Below are 22426 nucleotides of genomic sequence, written 5' to 3'. Positions count from 1 at the left end.
TCTCATTTAAACCTCCAAAGCAACTTGTCTGCTTTGTTCTTAAGGTGCAATGAACTCATACATGCAAACTGTCTTGGAGCATCCAGGTAGACCTCATTACTCTATAATTATTTTAACATCCTAAAAGTAATGGGAGAACAGCAGTAATGACTGACAGACACCGGGCCCTCAGAAAACAACTGCAAAGAAGCCGTTCTGCACAGATGCACAAGGCTTTTGTGCAATGTATGATCCTTGGACCAAATTCAACATTATTAGAGCAACTCAAGGCTGTAGCAACTGTGTATGTTAGGGACCTAGGCCTGTACACCACGGGGGGAGGAGAAGTGAACATGCAGGCATCCCTCCAGTAGGCTTTACGTTCACAGAATGATCCCAAATGTTCTAAAGTGAGACACAAGTAATGGCTGAAGCAGTAGGGGGGGGGGGGGGGGCAGGGCGCACAGCAGAAATCAAGCGTTTCACTAACACGACTGTCCCCATTCCCTCTCCTTCCAACAGGTCTCCATCCAGCCCAGTGTCCTGGTAGGAGAAGAACAGAAAGAGCTGCTGAAGAAAAAAAAACTAAAACAAAACAAAAAACCAAGAAGGGGAACAATAATCATCATAAGTAACTAACTGCTGTTTTCAAAAAGGGCTTACTAATCACACCAGAAAGCAAAAAGTAAAAGGCAATATGGTACTTTTCTCAGATTTGTGGATGCAAGAACAAAGCAGTAGGTTCAAACAGCTTCCCATGATAGTAAAGGCAATCCATACGACAAACATAGTACTTTGTGTAGTCTAACATAAACAAAAATAATCAGAAATCCACCAAGGTCCAGATTATTCAAGAAAGTCAGAAACGCAGATAGACTTTATGTAAGAACTTACATTTTCTTTGGTACAAAAAAATTAAGGCCAACTTAAAATTAAATGATTCATTTAAATAAGCCATATAAGTAAACCAAAATAATTACAAAATACTTATACTCAGCAAAAGATGTTTCCAACAAGTACTATTTTTGTTACCATATTATCCAATGCAAAGTAAACCAGAAAATTATCTGCCCCACAATTCAGAGTTAGAAGAAGTCTCAGAATTATATATGATTTTTCTTCCTTTGTATTTGATTTTGTATAGATATTTAGATTCAGAGTTGACAGAAGGCCAAAGGTGTCACAGAAAGACATGAAAGATAAATACTTTCATGACAAACTGAACTGTCAGAATTATAGCATCCTGTAAGATTTTTTACAGTAAGACTTAGTTCCCTCTAGCAAAGCAGGGGAGTTAATTTTAAATGTTTAATAATAACTGAAAGTACGTGAAACTGTTCTACCATTTCAGGCAGGTCCCTTTGCTCCAAATATTCCTCTATTAAGTGAGCCCTAGAAGGCATGCTTACAGAACATTTGTGTGTTTTATGTGCTAATGGAGGGGGGGAAGCTTTTGCAAGGCCTACATATTACATCTCTCACAGGAATCAGCTAATCACTCAGTTAAATACAGTCTTCAGCATTCCCAGTGCTAGTCTGCTTGTTTCTTGGACAAGGGAGGAAGGATTAAAGGAGAAGAGGTGGCACAACAAAAATAAAGTTCTTAGCATGGGCTTAATTTGTTACCTGTGGTACATCTTTGAAGTCAGAAAGTTTACTTTCCAGAATAATTTTTAATAAAACAGTTTTTATACACAACAAATATAAGACACATTTCATATTAATGATCTAGTAAACTAATGAACTGTCCCTTAACTGTGTTTCCAAAATATAACTTTCAACCATATGCTCCTTAAATATCTGGAAGAGTGGCCTAGTTTATTAGAAAACGTAAAAAATATATGCAATTCAAAAAAGCTTGGCAAAAGAGATACCATTTTATTACAGTATACAGTGCTATTTCCATTGTAAAATGGACAAACAAATTCCAAATGAAACTAACAGGGAAACAAAAATCTCTAAGATGTAAAGACCATCAATGAACATATTTAAGTTAAAAAAACAAACCATGGCATGTTGTATGTTTGAAGTTTTATTGATGGGAATGCAAATATAACCATGGCATATCACAAAACCAATTCATAACAATTCATTAAAAGCAGTTCCTTAAAAACATCTGCAATCATCTAACAAATACACTGAATATTTGAATCCTTGTATCTTAAATCGAACTATTCCTCTAGAAGCCTATTGTAGATGGTTACTAAAAACCCAGCATCAAACTACAATAAAAAAATTGCAGAAGTACCTAAAAAGGGGCACCTAAAATCAGTAGGTATCTCATGCAGCTGTATTTCAGGAAGTGCTGATTATTCTTTCTCAGGAAAATAAATATACCCATTTGGACAAAAGGTGTCCCCCCAAAAAAACAGAGGGGCATTTCCTGATGGCTAATTATCACCTAAAACTCAAATGAACGCAGATGTTTATTGTTAACACAAATTTTTTTAAAAATATGCTCTCCAGTCACGAGATTCAATTTAATTCATCAACGTGCATACCTGAGGTGCTATGTTGTCTACATTCAGTTTTCCTGCAAGAGATACTAAAAGGAAACAAGACAACATAGTGTATTTTAGCTGAACTGTTCGTTTTCTTCAAATCATTCTTCCTCTCCAAGGAACTTGTATACCTACTGACAAAGTTTGTAAAAGAACGCCAGACATCTTTCATTTATCTCTCATGTCTTCATTGCTTGGATCTGATCTGTTAATAAAAAGAAACAGCTTGTCTTAACACAAGATGAATTCTTGCTGTATTTTGCTTTTTGAAAACGTAACCCAGTATTGTCCAGGTTACAGAACTATGCCAATAGATATTTTGGTGTAGTTACAAGAATGGGGGACAATGCAGTTAGAGTTGTTTCTAACTTGCTCTCTCATCCACTTCTGAAATTCCTCCACAGCCAAGTTGTTTCCCCCAAATGTTGCTAATTAAACAGGAACACTCTTCCACATAATTCAATTTTTATCTTTTTCGGGCTTATAAGGTAACTTTGATGAGAATAAGGCCTGGAAGTTTACTTTATGAAGTACGCATTTCAGTTTCTTGTATACATTTCAGCTTCCACATAACTGAACATTAACTAACCCCCCAACAGCAAAGGATTTAAAGTTTGGTTTTGAATAACTCACATGAAAGCTTCTTTGCTCTCAGTAGCCACACTTCTGCATACTGCTGCCTGATTGCCACTTCTCAGTTCACTTCAAACATTTCCTTAAGTTAGCATAAATGTACTGCATCCCCATTACAAAACGTGGAAATCAGCACAATTTCCCTCACTAATAGGGAACATGAGCTGGGTTTAGACTGTTGTGAGACAGGTCAGTTTTACCTTACTGATGATGTGTTGTTGCAATAGTAACCCCATTACCAAATAGGGAAGTCTGCAAACTCAGCCTTCACTAGAGAAAAAAAGGCAAAACCTTCTTCCCCTGCCACCCCAAATCTGTAATGGGTCTGCAAAAGGTAACTAAGGAAAGCATGTCTGTTGACAAGGAGAACTGTGCATTGCATTCTTAACCAGGTGTCATTTCCTCCACTGAATTTTATGCCATCCACAGGCTGTGATTTAGGGACCACTGTAACTTAACAGTTGTTCCAAATATTTCCATCTAGTGTTCTAGCAATGAGGAGGAGAACCGTAGTAAAAATTTGTTCTTGAAATATCAAAGTCTTAATCCACTAAAAGTATAACTGCCAAACTGCACATGCTTAGGCAACAATTCTGTTTAAACCCAACCCCTCTTAAGCTTTTGGGGACACTGAGCCAGGGAGTTAAAGGAAAGTTTTAGATAAAGCCCATCCATGAAGAGTTTCAGCTCAGAAAATTAAGATGTTTAACAATCCATGAGAAGTGAATAGCTATGAAGAACTATGTAAGTGAGTGACAGCAGCAGCAGCACCTGCTTACTGTCCTTAAAAATCTACATATACAACTTAAATATTTTGTCAGAGAATATTTAGACAAGCATTTGAGATCTTTTTAAGTAGCTTGAAGCTATGTACAAAACCATCAACTCAAATTGGATTGAAACTTAGAAGGTTCCTCAAAGATAAGCAGAGACCCTGAAAATCACAGGAAAATACTACAAAATGAGAACTACACCCGAAATTTGGAAAAAGTACGTGATTTGGAATCTGCCTCTATGATAATAGGATAGAGCAGTGAAGGAAACTCCATAGTAAGATCCTGGTTCCCCATGACAGAACTCTTTTAGATGGTGGAGGATGCATCACTGTTCTTCTGTAGGGCAGTAAAGCTCTTTACAAAGACTATTTTTGGCTAGTATCCCTTCTTCTGAAAACATGACCAAATGTTTTTGTATTCTGTAATAACACAGTAAAACAAACCGTCTCTTTCTAATTAGCAGTAAGGATTCTAAATAGAAAGGACAGTCTGGTATCCATAGATAAATGGAGATATGTGAAATCGGGGACAATGTTGGGCATTTAGCTGCCTTTTGGAGTTTATTGGCACTGACTCTGGAGCATCCCTGACATCTAGCGGCTGCCAGAGCACAGAACATGCCAGTTCAGAGACGCCGTCTTGCAGATTCAGATTGTACTACGCTACCTAATACACTCACAATGTAAGCAACGTAAATTAGGGAGCTAAAACTAGAATGAGTCCACCAAAACAATACCACGCTTCACATTTAGCAGTACACGGGAGGACAAAAAGAGACCAGATCCTTACCAACATACAACAGAAGGATATACAGCATCCATACCAAGTTTGTAATTAAAAACATTATGTAATGCATCATCTAAGCTGGATCTGATATTTTCTACGTAGTTATGAGTGTCTGCATGTGCTATGATCGTTATAATGTAAGCTGTTCTTATTTTGGCTCTAGATTAAAGAACTGAACTTGAATAATCAAAACTAGTGTATTTGTCTGTGTACTTTGCTTATTTTTCTAGCCTGCTTATTCACCATTTCCTGATATATAACATTAAGTTATGTAAAACTGGGACAGGACAGTAAGAATAAATTAAAGAACAAACGGAAGTACCGCAATAATAAATTGAAGTGCAGAAGCTGGTATTATTATTGTTTACAAGAAAGTTTACAGTTTGCAAGAGTACGTACTAATATTTCATAGTACACACTTCTGTCAGAGAAACTGACATGATCTTTTGTGTACATTAAGGAGGTAAATGAAAGGCAAATATGAGACAGAGCATCAGTACTCACTGTGTAATTTGATCTGATAGCAGAAGTGGACAGAAAGAAAACAAAGGAAATAATAAAGAAAAAACCTTACAAAATGAAAAAGTTTAACAGAATGAAAATAGAGCAAGAGAATTACATATGATATACCTTGGAGCCAATCCACACCTTCTTGTAATCCTTCTCCTTTAAGAGCATCACTGGCACTGAAAGAAACAAATCTAATTACAAAAACATTGTAAAAATACCAGTTTTAGCAGAGTCATCACTATACTTGCTACTTTGCTATTCTGTAAATTACATCAAGTACAGTTTACTCAAGTTTTCTTCATATGGAGAAGGCTGCTTCTCAAATGATCTATTCTAGAGTACCTTCCCAATATGGAAACACCATTTCAAGATGTGATCTATTTTAATTGCAGTTTCAAGGCAGAGGAATCGTTCCTAGAAAATGAGGGGTTCTGGAAGAGCTCCCACACAAGGCAGCCACATTGTTCTGCAGCACCTCCACTTAGATAACTCCCTCCTCAGACTATGCTATAAAAGATGTTTACTACCTACAACAACAGCGATGAATCATAGAATCATTTAGGTTGGAAAAGACCTTTAAGATCAAGTCCAACCATCCTCCCATGCAGTTCCTATACACAGCAACAATGTCGGAGTACTGGAAGAAGAAAGTATAGTGCGTACACACTTCATTTTAACAGCAACCCTAGGAGTGTCTGTTAATATATATTAATATTAAGCTACACTGAGAGCAGTGTAAATCTACCTTTTGAATGACAGGGGTATAACTGTTTAAAGGGCCCTCATTCTTCAGCTTATGAAAACTAGCATAGCAGTGAATCTGGACTGTTACTGTGGTTAGCTATAAAATTATTTTCCAAGGAGCCTGGGAATTCATCAGTGTAATTTCTGAGACAAAAAGCAGTGACCCCAAAACAACACCCAGGTAATCAAGTTTAATATTAAATGGCCTAAAATGAAAATTGTAGTTTTCAGCAGCATTTAGCTGCTGATTTCACTTTTATAGTATCTGAGGACTTTAATAAGACAAAAATCTAACTTCTATAAAACACTTCTGGTAAAAGGAGAGGCTTTTTCCTTGTGAACACTGACACAAAATCCTTCTATTTATACAAAAGCTTACATCCTGCAGAAAGAAAAGACACTAGCTCCTACAACTAAAAATCCCCTCAAATATTACATGGTACAAAAAGTACAGTGTCCCTCTGAATTGGTATGAGAGCAGTTTACTAAATGGCCTTTCAACAGTAGTTTACTAAAGCATCTGCAGAGTGGGAAAAAAAAACAACCTTAAAGGTTTTACTGTTGATATTCTGAAACCTGCAAGACAAACTAGCAGCAGCACTCTGATAACAATTCTACTCACTTTCCCGGCAAAAAATAATATCAGCTGTTCTTCTAATAAGAACACTGCTTTCTGATTTCACTAGAAGTCCTCCATTTCATTATTTGGGTAACAGTTCTATTGTGAAAATTTTCACAACACGGTCTACATTAATGCATTGTGTGTTTAAAACAAGTTTCATAGCAAGTATTGTAATATCACTACTGTTGCCACATGTGGCAGCACAGCATTTTATCTGGTTGATTTAATTTATGTTATATAATACTGAGTGGCATGCCAGAGCCACTGAGTGGCATGCCATACATAATATGAATGTACAAAGTAATACCAATAAAAGGGTAGAAAAAGGGAAATGTACCAGATATGCCAGGGCTTGTCTTTGATGTTTTCTAACGACAGTAACTGAGATACTTTCACAGACGATATTGCATCCCTGAGGTCCATCTTATTAGCAAAGAAGAGAATAGGCAGTCGACGGTGCTTAATATCTAGGCATGAGCAGAAATAGAACTGTCATGATATTATGCAACACTTATTAATCTCTACATGTAATAAGCTACAAACGATACAGGAAGGTATCTTGCTCACCTGTAACTGCAATTCTCTGAAGATTGTATCCTACCAAGATGCACACCGTTGGGTCACATGGCCTCTGATGCATGCTTCAAGAATGCTCACAAACTTTCTGGCAGGCTTTGGGATCTTCCACCCCCTTTCCCCCTACCTTATACATACATTTAAAGCTGTAGGTATAAATTGCTGGTGAAACTGAGGAACAGGACATCAAACAACTGCCTACAAATACTACACATCTCTGCTTAGTGAGGACTGGATGTGTAAAATGGACAGAAAAATTATTTGTGTTCCTTCATAACCTCACAACAATAGTTGCATAAAGGTAGTCTGAATTATCCTTTAGCGTCCTGGAGAGTATCCATGACTTCATAAAATAGGAAAAAAATGCATGTCTGGACATCCTTTATCCTACCTTCACTTGAAGAAGGATTTCTTTCCCAGCAGCTCTTCTCAGCTAGCAGTGGGAACTACCAACCAAACCAAGTACACTGGCAATTTCTGGCATACATACACATTCAAAAGCATAAGCCTCACTGATTACCACAAAAGACTAGAGAGTCATTGGAAGGAAACGAAGTATCCTCTCTTCAATCTGACAGATGTAAAACTGCCAAAAAATTACCAGCACCAAGACTAACTGTAAGAATTTTCTACATTATTTAAACAAAGGATGAATTACAGGATTAGAGAAAATCTAGATTTAAGTCTATCAATCAATTCTTGATGGGAAAAGAACTTCCTCCTCCCCCACCCCCGATGAAAATTGCTATACAGTCTCTTTTTAAAATAGTAAAAAGAAAAGGTTACTTCACACAGGAAACAAGCTAAAGATTTATTTAAAAACTTCAAACATAAGCCAGCTGCACCTGCTGGGGCAGGGAGGGCAGGACACAAAAAACCCCAAAACCCAACAAACTGTCAATGCTGAAGTGGTTTGAATCTTCCTAATTATGTTCTTTTCAAACCCCCTACTGAACATTTCCACAAAATCAGTGGAGATAACGCTATCCACCCATACTCAGAGATCATGAGTGCTGACCAAAACGCTGACAATTTTCACATTTACCCTATCTGGAGCTATTTTTTCCTCTGATATCATCTAACACAAATCAAAGGCCTCAAAATACAAGCACAGAGTGTCATTAAATCTCTGTTTTGATTCCATAATTGAACAGCTTTTGTGTCTCCTGATTGAAACTTGTACATTAATCTATAGTATAATTAAATGAACCCTGGTACCCACAGGTTGCAGGTTATGGATAAATTAAAACCACAGAAAATACCTGACATCACATATGCAAATAGCCAAGTTAATCAAGGAATTTTCAGTGTTTTTTTTAAAGCAATTAAAAAGGGGCACAACCTACCCACATGGACTCATAAATGTACACTTAAATATGTTTGCTAAATAAAGTGGTGGTCACAGAAATTTACATTATTTCCTACCATATGGCATTGTTTCCTACTATGCAGTATTTCCCCCCCACACTTTTTACACTTATTAATGGAAAGCTAACATTTTCTATTTGCAAGTAGTTATGAGTTAACACATTAAAAAAAAAATCCCAGACACTAGATGTGTGATGTGTAATTTTATACAAAGAATTTAAAGTTTACAGGAATTTCAGTTTATTTTAGAAGCATGTGCTGGAGGTCAAGTGACCCAAGAGTCAATATCTAAAAAAGTAATCTACAGACTACCATCTTGCAAAATGCTGAAGAATGAAGTTTGATTAAAAAAATAACACAACAACAGTGATCATTAAACAAGCCATTATTTGTAGAGCACATTGTCCACTTATGCAAGTAAAAATAATTTATAGTTCCGATCCACAAAACAGTCCCAGCTAGTACAACTTCTAACCCCATTAATGCTTCACAGTACACATTCCCTCTCACCTGACAACCTCAGGCAAAGTCTGGCAAAAAGAGAGGGAACTGTTTTAGTGAAGGATTGCTAAGATTTCCAGAGACAGGAATTGATTCAAGGTTGTTACCCTGCATCCATTTAAACCTTAAGTAAACATGTAAATTTAAACCACTCCATGAGGTTCACAGAGGCAGAAGCATAGATGGGGAGAAAGTAGGGTATGCAGGAAGAAAAGCAGGACAGCAATACAAATCAAAATATTGATACAGTAAACCAGTTATATATTGATTCAGTTAACAGCTACTTTTATCAAACATGACTACTAGAAGAACTTTTTATTCTCTTTGGTTCTCTCAGATGTGACCTATCAAAATCCAAAACGATAAAACAGGAACACTGTTGCTGCATGTGAGCTGAGCTGCTTCAAGGCAGAAATACAAAACTGCCCTTTTCCTGGTTCTAGGGAATGTACTAAGTGGCCATAGCCATGGTCTTTCAGAACTAGGAGACACAAACACATCAACAGTTGAACAGCGCTGAACTGCTAGACCAGCATTAATAACCTACTAATGCCTAAATTAAAAGCCCCACCTAAACTTGCACCTCCTCAGTCTTAACATTTTCACTCTTTTGCCTTCTAATAAATCTGAAACTTATTACAGCAGTCTTTACCTCCCACCCTTGGTCCTATGTGGTTTCCGTTTTACCAAAAGAATCGCCTTTTACCACCGTGTTAATACCTGCTTTGGTACAAAGTCCCCTGGCCTCTATGTAATCCACCTGCAGCCTTTGGTTCACCTCATCCTCCCTTTTGACCTTTGCAAGACTGTCTTTTCAGTGTCTGCATCTGAAGTGGCCCATACCCTTGAACATGAAATTAAGAGGGCCCAGTCACACACACTCAGCTACAGCATCTTTGTTGATGAACTAATGTATTATATGCAGTCTTCATGGAAAATGAAATCATAGTAACATAATTGCCCCTATCACATACTACTTTTCCTGGTTAGAAATGAAAGTTAGCTTCTCCTTTCTTACTTTCAGCATGGTAACCCCACAAGTTAAGGCTCTACCAGCTTAATAAATAAATAAGAAATTACAGGATTATTTCACTTTTAAGTTTCCTGCATGTAGTTTTATAATCTGGTTAGTCAGAGCAATCACCTAAAGTGCTGAAAGTCAAAATTGCATATTGCTTACAAAAACATTCCAGTAATGCTGGCTGTACAGAAGGGTGAAGAAGCAAAGAATTGACTGATCTCAGAACTTATTTTAAAATAAGTGTAGCCTCATGTAAAAAAACAAACCAACCAAACAAAAACCCTAAAACCAACCCCCCGATCACAAATCCTCTCATACCCTCTTCCATCCCATGTATCCTTTTATAGGCAATTGAAACTGACTGGTATAATTATCCCTCCTATTTCTGGCTAAAGCATAATAATAATAAAAAAAAGAAGATTAAAAAAATAAATTAAAAGTTACATTAAAGGAATTAGCTGTCTTCATGGAAAAATCCAGACAAGGAGATACTTTTTTGTATGCGTTTGTCATCACATACAGAATCTCCACCTTTCAAAGGGTTAAAGTCTATTCTTCCTCAAAACAATGCAACTTTTGATCTATATTGATTAATAAGAGACCAATCCAACTCAGTGTAGCCAGCTGAAGTATGACCAGTTTGTAAACGTGAATTGGTATTAAAAAAACCCCCAAACTTATTGAAGACTATTATTGTTCTAGTATTCATGAATGGCTAAAATATTTGCAAAGTACTCAGAATGCTGAATGTGTCAGATAAGGGCTTTTCTTAAGACAACATAACAAATATGGAGACAGAAGGAGAAAAAAGCCTCCTCACCTGGATGATTCAGAAGGGTGTCAAGTTCTTCTTTGGCCACAACCATTCTTAATTTGTCACTGCTATCAATGACAAAAATAATAGCTTGGCCTTCTCTGCATAACATAAAAAGAGCAAAGAGGCAAATTATAGGTTCTTTTAAACTGTGATTAAGAAAAGGCTTCAGAAGAAACACCAAAAAAGCAAACAAACCTGATTTTTTTTCCTCTAATTTTTGTTGTTGTTATTTACCATTAACATTTGAATCCAGTCTTATTTCTGAAATTCAATCTTTTGGTAACATACATAATTTTTTAAGACATGAGGTGGTTAGCTGTGTGACTCATACGAGGTTCAGTCTACACAGACCCTTCAGAAAAGCTTGATTTCACTACTGAGGCTGAAAAATGAACTCTGAAAATGTAACCAACTGCTATTCGGACAGTGTGGTCAGACAAAGAAAATCTCAAAACAGGTTTTTGCAGAAATTATTTATTTCCTACACTAAAACAAGTTTATTTGGAGAAAGGTCAATCACCTTTTTAGAAAAAAACTGTGTCTCCACAGCTGTTTAACACTAGGCATATGCAGATTAATTTAACTTTTACAAAACTCTGCATAAACAGGATCTTTCTTTTGTTTTGAATAACAGGTAAAAACTTTAAAAGATTTCAAATCATTAAGACATTTTGCTGGCAATATGACCATAGTCACAACGTATATACAACTATTCAACTCATTATTTCAGGATATTACTGGTATTTTATGACTTGATGTTCCATTTATTAAAACTTATTTGAAAGAAAAATAAAGTCTATAACTGTTCAACTGAATTGTTCAAACAGCCACACAAAGTATTTTTAATTTACATTTTAATGTAATATTCACTTCTCCTTCATTTTACATTTCTCCGAGAGACCATTACAGATACATTCTTCACCCCCCAGCACCATCTACCCTTGTATTTTGATAAGAAACAGCCCTAGACCTACTGAAAAACAGAAATAACTTGATCAGCCTAAGCCTATATGAGAAGGTCCATTCTTTTCTGGAGTACAGAAGAATTTTAACAGCAAATAAACCTTTTGCATACTAGCTGAAAATGCCTAAGTTATGTTTATGAGCATACAGTATTTTTCTAGAGGAATCAGAGTCCTAGCATGTATTTACTACAAAAAAATAACTTCACAAACAAGTAACAGTAACAGGGACACAACATGAGTTTACATATATTTAAGACAAGTGTACTTTGAGGACATCCTAGAAGATAGTTTCAAGCCAAACAGAAGAAAGGGGCAAGCTTCAACTACTCCAAAGCAACTACTTAGACACTTGATCAGATTTGACTGCCATTTTGCAGTTCTTGCAAAATTAAATCTTGCTTAACTTTATAAACTGAACAGCACATTATTACTTTTATATTATTCTTAGAAGTTAATCTTAAATATGTGACTACTGCACTGGATCAGGAACAGAGGTGGATACAAGTGCACGTTTCACTGTCAACATTACCTAAGAAACTCCCTTACTGTTAAGATGAAAAAAGCTATTTATGCCATACAAGGGATAAGTTACTACATTAAATACAGCAGTCAGAAAAAATTATGTGCTTATGAAGCACTATGCTAACATTTTGAGAGCAGCCTAAGGGCATCAGTTATTGAAATCCAAAGTATTTGGGAGACATATGTCTAACACTCTTGGAACAATTGAGATCTCCTACCCACGCAACAAGTTTTCAAATTGCTAACTCATATTTTGCACAGAAAGGGAATGAAGTGTTAATCCTCAATTAAAGAATACTTTAAGCTCTATCACATGAAATACTAATATCTAATCAATATTATAATCTTCAGAATTTCTCTGTTCTATTTCTCCAAGCTATTTCTGTGTGATTTACTACTGTTCACCTTATTTAGATTAGCATCAGGTGTTACAGAATAACAATGAGACAACATAAATGAAGATTCAAGTTTCATTAGAAGCTAGAAAAACAGAAAATGGTGTCTATTACCGATAAGGCAATACCATAGTGTTATAAAGTACAGTGAATATCCTGCTTAATAAATAACATCTAAGAATACTTGGTCAAGTTCTTAGTTACATGTGCCTCATTCTCTGAGGTTAATTTCCCTCATCTCTAAAAATCTCAGCCATCAGCCAGTATTTTTGGGTCTTTTGTCACCTACCTACAGAAGAATAGAAAAACAGGAAACCTAACTCATCTTGGTGCTTTCTTACAGGACTGGTTTTCAGGTTTCAACATTTAAATCCCATCTCTAGTATGCTCCCCCAATCTTTGAATCAACAAGATGTCCCCAGAAGCATGCAGATGAACAGCTTCTAAAAATTTTCATTTTTTAGAACAGAAAGAAAAGTTGTATTTATCCACAATGACCTTCTGTCAAACACCAGGCATAAGTCTTCTCCGAATCATTTCTAACCACTAGATATTATAATACTTCTGTTTAAATAATGTACGCGACAGCTAATATGAACAGCAATGCTTTAAAATAAATGATAGGCTTACTTGTAGTAATGTTCCCAGAGGTTTCTGTATCTCCCTTGACCTGACATATCAAACACTGTGAAAGACAAACTGCAAAGAAAAGAAGTGTATGAGGCACAGAAACAAAGAACCAAACCCAAACTATTTTCTTTGCTACCCTGGGAGAAAAAAGCCAGATCAACTTGAATCCTAATCAACTGAGGAAGATTCCCAAAGGAATTCTGGTTACTCTATCTGCCTTCAAACTATCCTACCCAGTTTTGCAGTCTTATTATAGAAATATTTCACAATGGAAAGTGTGTTTAGTTATTCTCTGAATAAAAGAACTAAACCCATTATAAAAAGTTACATCAAATACAAAATAAGCTCCCATTCAGCCTCTCTTTTTATCACGTTTGTATTAAATATTGTTTATAATGTTGAGTAAATGAAAGTCAGATGAGCTATGACTTAAAATCCACAGCCTGTCTTAAATTCTGTCCCTAGACAGGCACCAATAACATCCAAAGGCTTCTGTATGCAAAATAAAAAGCTTTAAAAAAAAAATCCACCTTCAGGGGAAAAAAAAAAAAAATAAAAAAATCACATTCTGGTAATAACAGGCTACCTCAGGTGACCAAGCTACAAAAGGCAGTCTCTGCAACTTTGAGATTTCGCCCAAATGCTAAATATAGCAAGTCAGCGAACATTACAAAAAATTCTGATCCACTCCTGAAATGTCTACAGAAGCCACAGCGACTTCAATATTAGGCTTTCCTGTTTTGGTTAGTTCCAAATAGCTCCCCGAATGGAGGCCACACCAAAATGAAGAGGTGTAGAAAAGAAAGGTCTCCAAACATCCTTTCCACTCTATATGCAGAAATCATCTGATTCTAGACTAGCTGCTCTGCCACATATAAAGTTATTAGCAACCCCTAAACAATGTTTTGATTGTAATATTAGATTAATGAGGCTTTGGAGTGGGGGTGGGTTGTGGGTTTGTTTTTTAGTTTTTTTTACTCATTCTACATGGTGTATTTGCAGGTCATCTCTCCTACTACAGGATCAGAATAAAGGAAAGCAATAGAAATTGATTTACATTCTCACACAACCAAACCCCAAACCTGTCTTATGTGCTTTACTGAGACAGAATACAGTTGTTGAGCCTCCTATAAAAATATGAAACCTATCAGTCCCACACATCAGCTCAAGGAATAAACAATTTTCTTGCAGATCTCTCATCTAGTGGGGCGTGCTGCTTGGTTTGAAGACTAACTGCACCCATTAAAAATACACTGTGAAGGCTACAGAATAATAAAATAATATCTAATGTTACCTCCTTGAAGTATCTTTGTCTCACGACGTTCCTTTTCTAAATCTTAGCCTTCATTGAACCAATGATTTCTTCCTCCTTTTCCTGACCTTTGCCCCTGACATCTTTACATTGCTAATGCTGTAGCCACCATTTTTCATTTAATGAGATTAGACTGCAATCTCTTCAGAGTCCCTCCAGTGAGAGTGCTTAATGGAATATAGGTTATCATCTAAGCAACTGTTTCTCCTCAAGTCTGTAACAGTGGCCTATTCTGAAATACTTAACCATATAGAAATCAGATTCTTATACACACTATTGCATAAAACTTTTTTTTTTGACACATACCAAATTTTATAGCAGCACAAAACACACAATATATTCTAACACTGTCAGTCCTGGATCATGATTCGGACTCCTGGGTACTACAACATTTCAGCAAACTGCATGTCATGTCATTATACCACCATACATTATACTCAGTTACATCCCACTGAAAGAGGTAATTAAGTCCAACTATTGTATATTAATTACTACTGCTAAATGGAGAAAATGAAAGAAACTACTACCTCGATGTCTTGAATTTCTCTATACTGAATCCTATTGTTGGAACGATGTCCTGAGTTTGAGCCTTCAAAGGAAAGAAAGTACAAATTTTACAATCAAGTTAGGAAATGTAAATACTGAAATATATTTCAAACATGAATACATTACAGATCTATTTTTCCCCAAACTGTGCAATACAAAAACTTTCTACAAATCCAGATACTTTATATTAAAAGAGTTCCCAGAAAAGCACAGTAATTCAAAATCAAGGTTTTGTATTTTCTAGGAAATACAGTGAACGCTATTGGACAAGAGCATTGAAGGCATTTTAGCCTCAAGAGTGAGATTCCACCCTTTACATTAGTCTGCGTGTACATGTATGTGTGGATATTACCTATTAAATAATTAGGAGCTAGATTATCATGGAGGATAACATGGAGGATTATGGCTGAGGTCAAACTTCACAATATTTGTGCACTTTGGAAATCCCAATGTCAACCCAAACAAGTCTACACAATACCCCAAGCCTCTTAGATAAAAGAGGGTATATTTCTATCACAGTATTAGATTTGCCATACTCCCAGCTTCTGTCCACAGGCTGGAGGAGTCTATTTGACGTTGGGAATTATACAGCAGACATTACACAATGTAATGTAAAAAACCATAGTTCTATTCAAACTACTAGACCACTGGAAGAAACCACCATTTACCACAGGGGAATGGCCAAAACATAAAGCATAATAGATCTGTCTGATAACCACGTTTACTGCTGAGCTACCCAAGGAACCTATCAGTGAAGTTGGTACAACAGAATAGCTCCTTTAAGAAGCATTGATATTGAGCAGGGAGAAAGGTCACATTCCTTAGATTACAGAGCTGTCTGAGAAAGTGACAAGCAATCCTTTTACAGACTTTCTAGAGCTCCTTATTAAAAACACTATATATAAGCAGTTGACTACTCGCATACAACTGAAGCAAGCTTAGCTTGTTCACCTGCAGCTTCATTATGAAAATGGTGTTCCGCCATTGTAAACAGTTTAGTCAACAGTTCCTGTCACCAAGGGAAGATTTGTGCAGAGTAGACGAGATGTTATTTCTTTAACATTTATTTCAAATTTATTTATCAGGCCCAGAAGAAAAAACTGCAAACAGATGGAGAAACACTTGTATTTGCCAGGCACCTAATACATTGCTCCTAGGGCAAAGGAGCAGTTCTTCTTAAGACGACTGGGTTAATCCAGAGCTCAAAATCATCTGTCCATCTGAACCTACTAAAAATAAACAATTTCATAAAGTCTGATCTAATGACATTTGTTGCACATTAGAGAATTTGTCATGCCTCGCAAGGATAGGACTTACACAAGTTGTATGCAAAGCTACCCTCCTAAAGCATCACATTAAATGAAAACATTCAGAAGTAAATTACACAATTTACAGTAAAGCAAACAAATTCTATTTATTCTACTTGTGTAATTCCCTTGGGACATTCTCTAATATCTATTATTACGATAAATCTTGAAGTCTGCATTCAACTCTAGTTAGGCATCCTTTACTGCTTAAGGCATGACATAAAAACCCTGCTACAATAAAGGTCGCAAAAATGACATAAATATATAATTTGCCTGGTACAAATTGTAGCATTTCCCCCAAACGACTGGTAGCAAATAGTAAGCAGTTTATAGTCTTTGTTTATAAATCTATTTAATTTTCAGTGGAAGAATAATTGCCAGGAATGGAAGAGTAGCAGACTCTTTACCATGTTACATTTTTTAAACAATGTCCAGTGGTGCTCTTCAGGAAAAGTTCAATGGAAATTAAAAAACAAAAGCTGTGTCCTGATGCAAACAGCAGAAATCACCGTTTCCCAGATGCACATAACCAAGATGCACAAGCCTCCGGCTTTGAAAATGCCTACCAAAATTCATCTATTTCTATTCCATAAACATACCTAGAAACAAGCTAATCCTACTTTAAATTTTGCTCAGAATACTGTGCACTCTTAGTGGCCTGAAACACTGTTCACTGGATGAATGAACTGCAAGTATAAATGCTTCTTATTTTGAAAGCTGTTCTGCTTTAAAAATGCTGAAGGCACCATTAAGTGTGCACCTTCACATTATTTCCTATTTTATTATTTATTATATACTTACTATTTCTCAGGAAGAGATTAAAATAAACATGGTAAATGTAGACAAGTATAAGTTCTTATACAACCATATTAATCCCAAATGTTCGACACATCACTTGTAACTGCAGTCCTGTAGCAATTATTTAAGTGACTTAAAGCTGTTTCAGATCCCGATTTCAGCCATCATAAAGCCTTCCTTACTGGGTGATCTTAGAAAAAACGTGCCACATTAACAGTCTTTTTTGGGGAAGTGTTTTCATAATATGCACATGAATGCTTACATTTTATTTTAGTTAGCTGGAAACTCTTAAAATATATTTGTTCCACTGTACTAAATCAAAAAGCTCTTTACGTCTTCTCTGTGGTCACATTTAGTATAACAGCATGCAAAAACAGTTTAAACAAACATCAACTCTGCAGTAAAAACCATCAACAGTGAACTAGGTAGGCTACTTACATTTGAAGGTTTAAGCTTATTTATGATTGTTGTTTTGCCGCTATTGTCCAAGCCAAGGCACAAAACATGAACCTCCTTTTTCTTCAGCCCAAGCCATCCCGCTAGCTTGTCAAACAACCCCATAATTCTGGCTCAAATACACAGGGATCACCTGTTGTTCAGAAAATCAGAGAAGGAAATAGCTGTTGGAAAAGCGTTACATGTACAGCAGTGCTAGCACAGTAGGTGGGCATGTCCTTAAACTTTCAAAAGGACAGTGTGAATAAGACACTATACAAACACTGTCACAGCAGGTTTGCTTGGTATACTAAGCAAATGGAGTATAAGCTGATTATAGCGAAGAGGCCTTGATACAAAAGTAGATTGGCTGTTTATAGCCCTGTCTGTATCACGCAATGTCCTTGATTCACTGTGGGTAGCGATATTGCCATCATTCTGAGCAGTCCAAATAGTAGCACACCTGCAACACCTCCTTACCTTCCACCAAACTGGAAAAAAAAAAAGGAAAACCATTACATTTTACTTCAAATTGTCTGCAGTCCAGTCAGTCATCATACTTTAGGTGACAAAGCAAAACAGTATTTCCTTTCTTCAGCACCTGCTATGTAATTTACTGAACTATGAAGCAAATAAAGTAGCCTCTGTCAATTCAATTCAAACTCTAATTGTAACAGGCTTTGCTGATATTAACATGTATAAATTAGGAACTCATTCACTACAGATAGAAACTGATTATAATAGATCCAACAGACATGAAGTCAAACACCGTAACATTAACACACACCTCAGTTAGATGCCAAACTCTTATTCCTGCCCAGACACTGATTGAAGTTAACTGGCAGTAGCATATTTGAAGGAGCTTATATCACGTGTTCCCTTGCAGTACCTGGCTGTACAGACTTTGCAAAGAGGATAACCCTTGTCTATCTTGAATGAATTCCACTATGAATAATTTCAGCAATCAGACAGCTGAAATATTTGTGATGCATTCAATAATAAAGCATTTAATTAACGCCAGAGGAATTTTGTGGAGTGCTGAAGGCTGTTTTTCCTCTCAATAAAGAAAAAACACACAGCACCAGACAACTCAGATTGCGATCTTAATTACCCCAGAAAATCATGGCAGGAAGAAGAAAAAACAACATCAGTGAGAAGTATTTGGTCTCACTTCTTCACTAAGTGTTTACAAAATGACGATTGACTGCATTTTAATAGAAATCATTTAAAAATCTTTGAATTTGAAAGTCACATAAGCCATCACCTTTGTTTACAGTATGATTTTGTTGTTGTTGTTTTTTAATACAGATCCTTTTTAAAGCTTTATCTAATGTGTTTTGATTCAAGACTGGTAGTGATCTACAGAGTGGCTATGTGTGTAACAGCTACACACAGTTGTCACCAGATTAAACAAGCCCAACATTAGTTATAGCAATTCCCTCAAAGAAAAAAAAAAAAGATTTTTCTTCTAACTCCCTTTGTTTTATGCCCTACTCCTTCTTTTAATATACATACAACTCTGAAAGCAGATTAAGGCTTACTGTTTATTATCAAATTAACCTGACAAAACCCTGCTCCAAAATACATTACTTTCTAGTCCAATCAAGAGCCTTATCTGTATATTCTAGATTATAAGGTCCAAAAAAATACCTTGCAGGTACTCTTAAAATGGAAAAGGAGAAAATGCAAGCACTTAGAAGATACTTTTAGGACTTCACTTTTAAACCCAAAAGCCTAAATACACATTATTTGACAACAGTTCCTAGCAACATTTTAATTACAGCCATTTTTTCTAGCAGTTTGTCATAACAGTTGGCAAAGTCATTATTTAAGAATACAAGGGGAAAAAATGCACCCTTGACTTCTTGCCCTGCCCCTTTTCTCCCATTCTTTTTCTTAGCTGTGGAAAGTTACAGCAGTAACAGCTGGTACAGGTTCCTTTTTTTTGCCAGTCGATATTAAGCCTAAAATGCTATATATATAGCATATGTTAGACATGTCCTAAAATTATTTAGGGTAGAGTTTGGTCCAGGAACTTGCTATCAAACTCCATAAACCTTTATCAAGAACTGTAAGCCTGCCTGCAGCATCAGTGATTAACGCTTGTTGAGCCTAACCAGGCCGCGAAACTCCTGAAGGGAGACCAGTGATGCAAGGCATTTGGAGCAGCAGGGACTGGCCGCTAGGAAGCGGCGCCAGGCGAGCCGCACGGCCCTGCGGGCACCCCCCGAGAGATGCCCGGGCCGGCACAGCCACCTCGCTCCGCTGGCTGCTGAGCAAAGACATCGCAACCCGCTGCTCCAATTAGCAGCACGCTACGCTGAAAGCGACAGGCCACGGGGTGCTATACACACCCTGGTTTTGAGGAGATCAGAGCCCATGGCCCGCAGAGGCCCCTTACAAACTAAACGACACTAAAAGCCCATTTAATTCACGTGGATTACTCAAATGTAAACGCCGAGATACCAAGCGTACCCAAGCCGCCCACGGAGGCCCTTTCAGATTAGTATAATTTAAAACTCTGGCTATAGGTTTTGGTTGTTTGGGTTTTTTTTTGCAGGAACCCGGACTCCCACCACACTCGGGGTGAGCGGGCGAGGAGCCAGGGCCCAGCACGTCCCCAGCAGCGATCGCGACCGGGCTGCTCGGCGCTGCCAGGAGGACGGGACTTCCCCTCCCGCCGCCGAGCCCTCCTCAGCAGCCCCCCTAGCAGCGGGCGCTTCCGCACGGAGGCCCCGAGCCGCCCTGGGCAGGGCCGCCCCCGGGTGCCGCGGCAACAGGCAGCGGGTGCGAGTTCCCTCGCCCAGAGCGAGACGGAGGGCCCCGTGCCGGTGGGGCACGGCTCCCCGCCCACGCTACCCCCCAGGAGACAGGGACCGGGACCGGCCGGTGCCCCGCGGCTCCAACTCCCGCGCTCCCCGCGGCCGCAGCACAGACCTCGGCCCGCGAGATGTCGGCCGGGCCCGACCGCCGCCTGCGCCGTTGCCGAGGAAACCGCCGCCCCGCCCCCGCCAATCCCTTCCCCGGCGAGGCCGCGCCCCGCCTCCCGCGCCCGCCGGCGGCAGCCCCGCCCCTTCCGGCCAACTCGGGAGGCCGGCGGTTGGGGCGGTGCTCCACCCGAGGCCACGCCCTCCCTACCGGCCCAACGGCCGCCGGCGGGTGTGAGGGATGGCGGGCGGCGGGGGCTGAGGGCCTGGCCTGGCCTGGCCTGGCCTGGCCTCTGCCCGGGGCTGCCTGCGGGCAGGGGGGCCGCCGCTCGGGAGCCTCATCATCTCCGGCAGCTTCGCGTGTTGCTGTGTCAGCTCAGCCCGGGCGCCTGTCACGTACATCGGGCAGGCGTCGCATTCCAGTGACACGTATGGACCGCATCCATTGCATCCTCTGTGTCCAACGCCGGTGTAATGTTTTTCCGACCCCTGCTCCTCTGCCTTTCTAGCACGGCTGCAACAGGACCACTCAGTCAGATAAATCCTCTTGGGAATTACAACTGATGTAGGAAGAAAAGCCTAATAAAAAACACCACCAAAGGTGTCCACAGCAATGCCTGTTCCTCAGCATCAGTTTGGTGGAGTCCAAGGTTCAGGGAAAATCTTAAATCCACCTGTCATTTAGGTAATGGCCGCAACTGGGTTTTGGGAAGAAGGCAGCTTGTTTCAGCTAGACACAGTGTCTAGAAATACACTTCAGTAATTTTTTGCTGTGTAGCACAGTCCAGTCACTGGTTCTAAGTCCGCTGCACAAACTTAAAATTACTTAAATCTCTTAAAACAAGCTCCAAAAAGGGGCAGAAATAAACTAAAACCCAGTCTCTTCTACCACAGTTAATTTAGCTGCCAAAATAGTTCTCAATTCTGTAAAAGTGCTGTGACTTCCTATGCTGCTGCAGTTACCAAATACAGTTAAAAAGACTCATCTTGTTTTTAACTGGAAGAATAGCATGAGTTTTCCTCGCTCTCTCACTTCTGTTGAGGTATTCATAGGATGTAAAAGGTGGTTCATATACCACTCCCTGTGTTCAGCTCGAAACCCTGCACTGCAGACCCTAATGAGACCCTACGTGGTCCCGCAGAAGTTGAGGCAGGGAAGAGCTCAGCGTGCTGTCCCATACGCATCCCCCACAAACTGGCAGTGCAAGCCAACTAGCTGGAGCAGCTCAGTCCCTGCTGCTCCCCTCACTACAGTCCGATATTTCTGTAATTCCAGATCTTAAGCATAGTTTTGGGTGTGCCCTTCACTTTTAAACAGAAGGTAAGCAATGAGTGAGGGGTGGAGCGCACGGTTCTGCCTCTGCTTCCCAAAAGGAGGTCTGTACTGCTCCTTGGCTTGAAGAAGCAATTTTCCTTCACAGAGCTACACCCCTTGTTACGAAAAACTCCAATGTAGTTTCACCTCTAGGGAACACTGCTTTCAGTCTACTGTCTCAACTTCTGCCCAGGGGAGAGGAGCGAGAGCTGTAGAAATAACTGTCTGATAGCAATGTGGACAGTTCTTTTTGCCAAAAATCCCAAGTCAGAAACTCCCAGTTATAATGTGCTTCGCATTAAATGTCAAAGATTAAAAATACGACAAATATTTTGTCTGTTGTTTGGCTTTTCTAATTCTCATTGTTGCTTTCATTATTATAAAAGGTGTGAGGTAAATTGCAATCATGATTTCATGATTTCCCTATACCCAGAAAGGTT

At 38.5% G+C, this 22426-nt stretch overlaps 1 protein-coding gene across 5 annotated transcripts; it reads right to left on the bottom strand.

The window, feature by feature from the left end:
• Positions 1-1673: 1673 nt before the first annotated feature.
• ARL6 (ARF like GTPase 6) lies at positions 1674-20735 on the bottom strand. Of its 5 annotated transcripts, none has more exons than XM_072885330.1 (8): positions 18225-18236; positions 17748-17898; positions 15183-15247; positions 13347-13415; positions 10838-10932; positions 6889-7018; positions 5306-5361; positions 1674-2685 (listed from the first exon to the last, which is right to left on the bottom strand). In XM_072885330.1, the coding sequence occupies exons 2-8, from the start codon at positions 17868-17870 to the stop codon at positions 2660-2662; spliced, it is 564 nt and encodes a 187-aa protein (XP_072741431.1). In that variant the 5' UTR covers positions 17871-17898; positions 18225-18236; the 3' UTR covers positions 1674-2659. The 5 variants fall into 5 exon arrangements, with proteins under 5 accessions (XP_072741431.1, XP_072741424.1, XP_072741414.1 ...); XM_072885323.1 differs by lacking the exon at positions 18225-18236 and adding an exon at positions 18028-18198; XM_072885313.1 differs by lacking the exon at positions 18225-18236 and adding an exon at positions 20682-20735 and having other exon boundaries at positions 1676-2685.
• Between the last annotated feature and the right edge of the window lie 1691 nt (positions 20736-22426).

This window comes from Ciconia boyciana, chromosome 1 (assembly GCF_034638445.1).
Source record: "Ciconia boyciana chromosome 1, ASM3463844v1, whole genome shotgun sequence".
NCBI classification, from domain to species: Eukaryota; Metazoa; Chordata; class Aves; order Ciconiiformes; family Ciconiidae; genus Ciconia; species Ciconia boyciana.
Note: the sequence above shows the minus strand (reverse complement) of the source record. Positions and strands in the feature narration are given on the sequence as shown.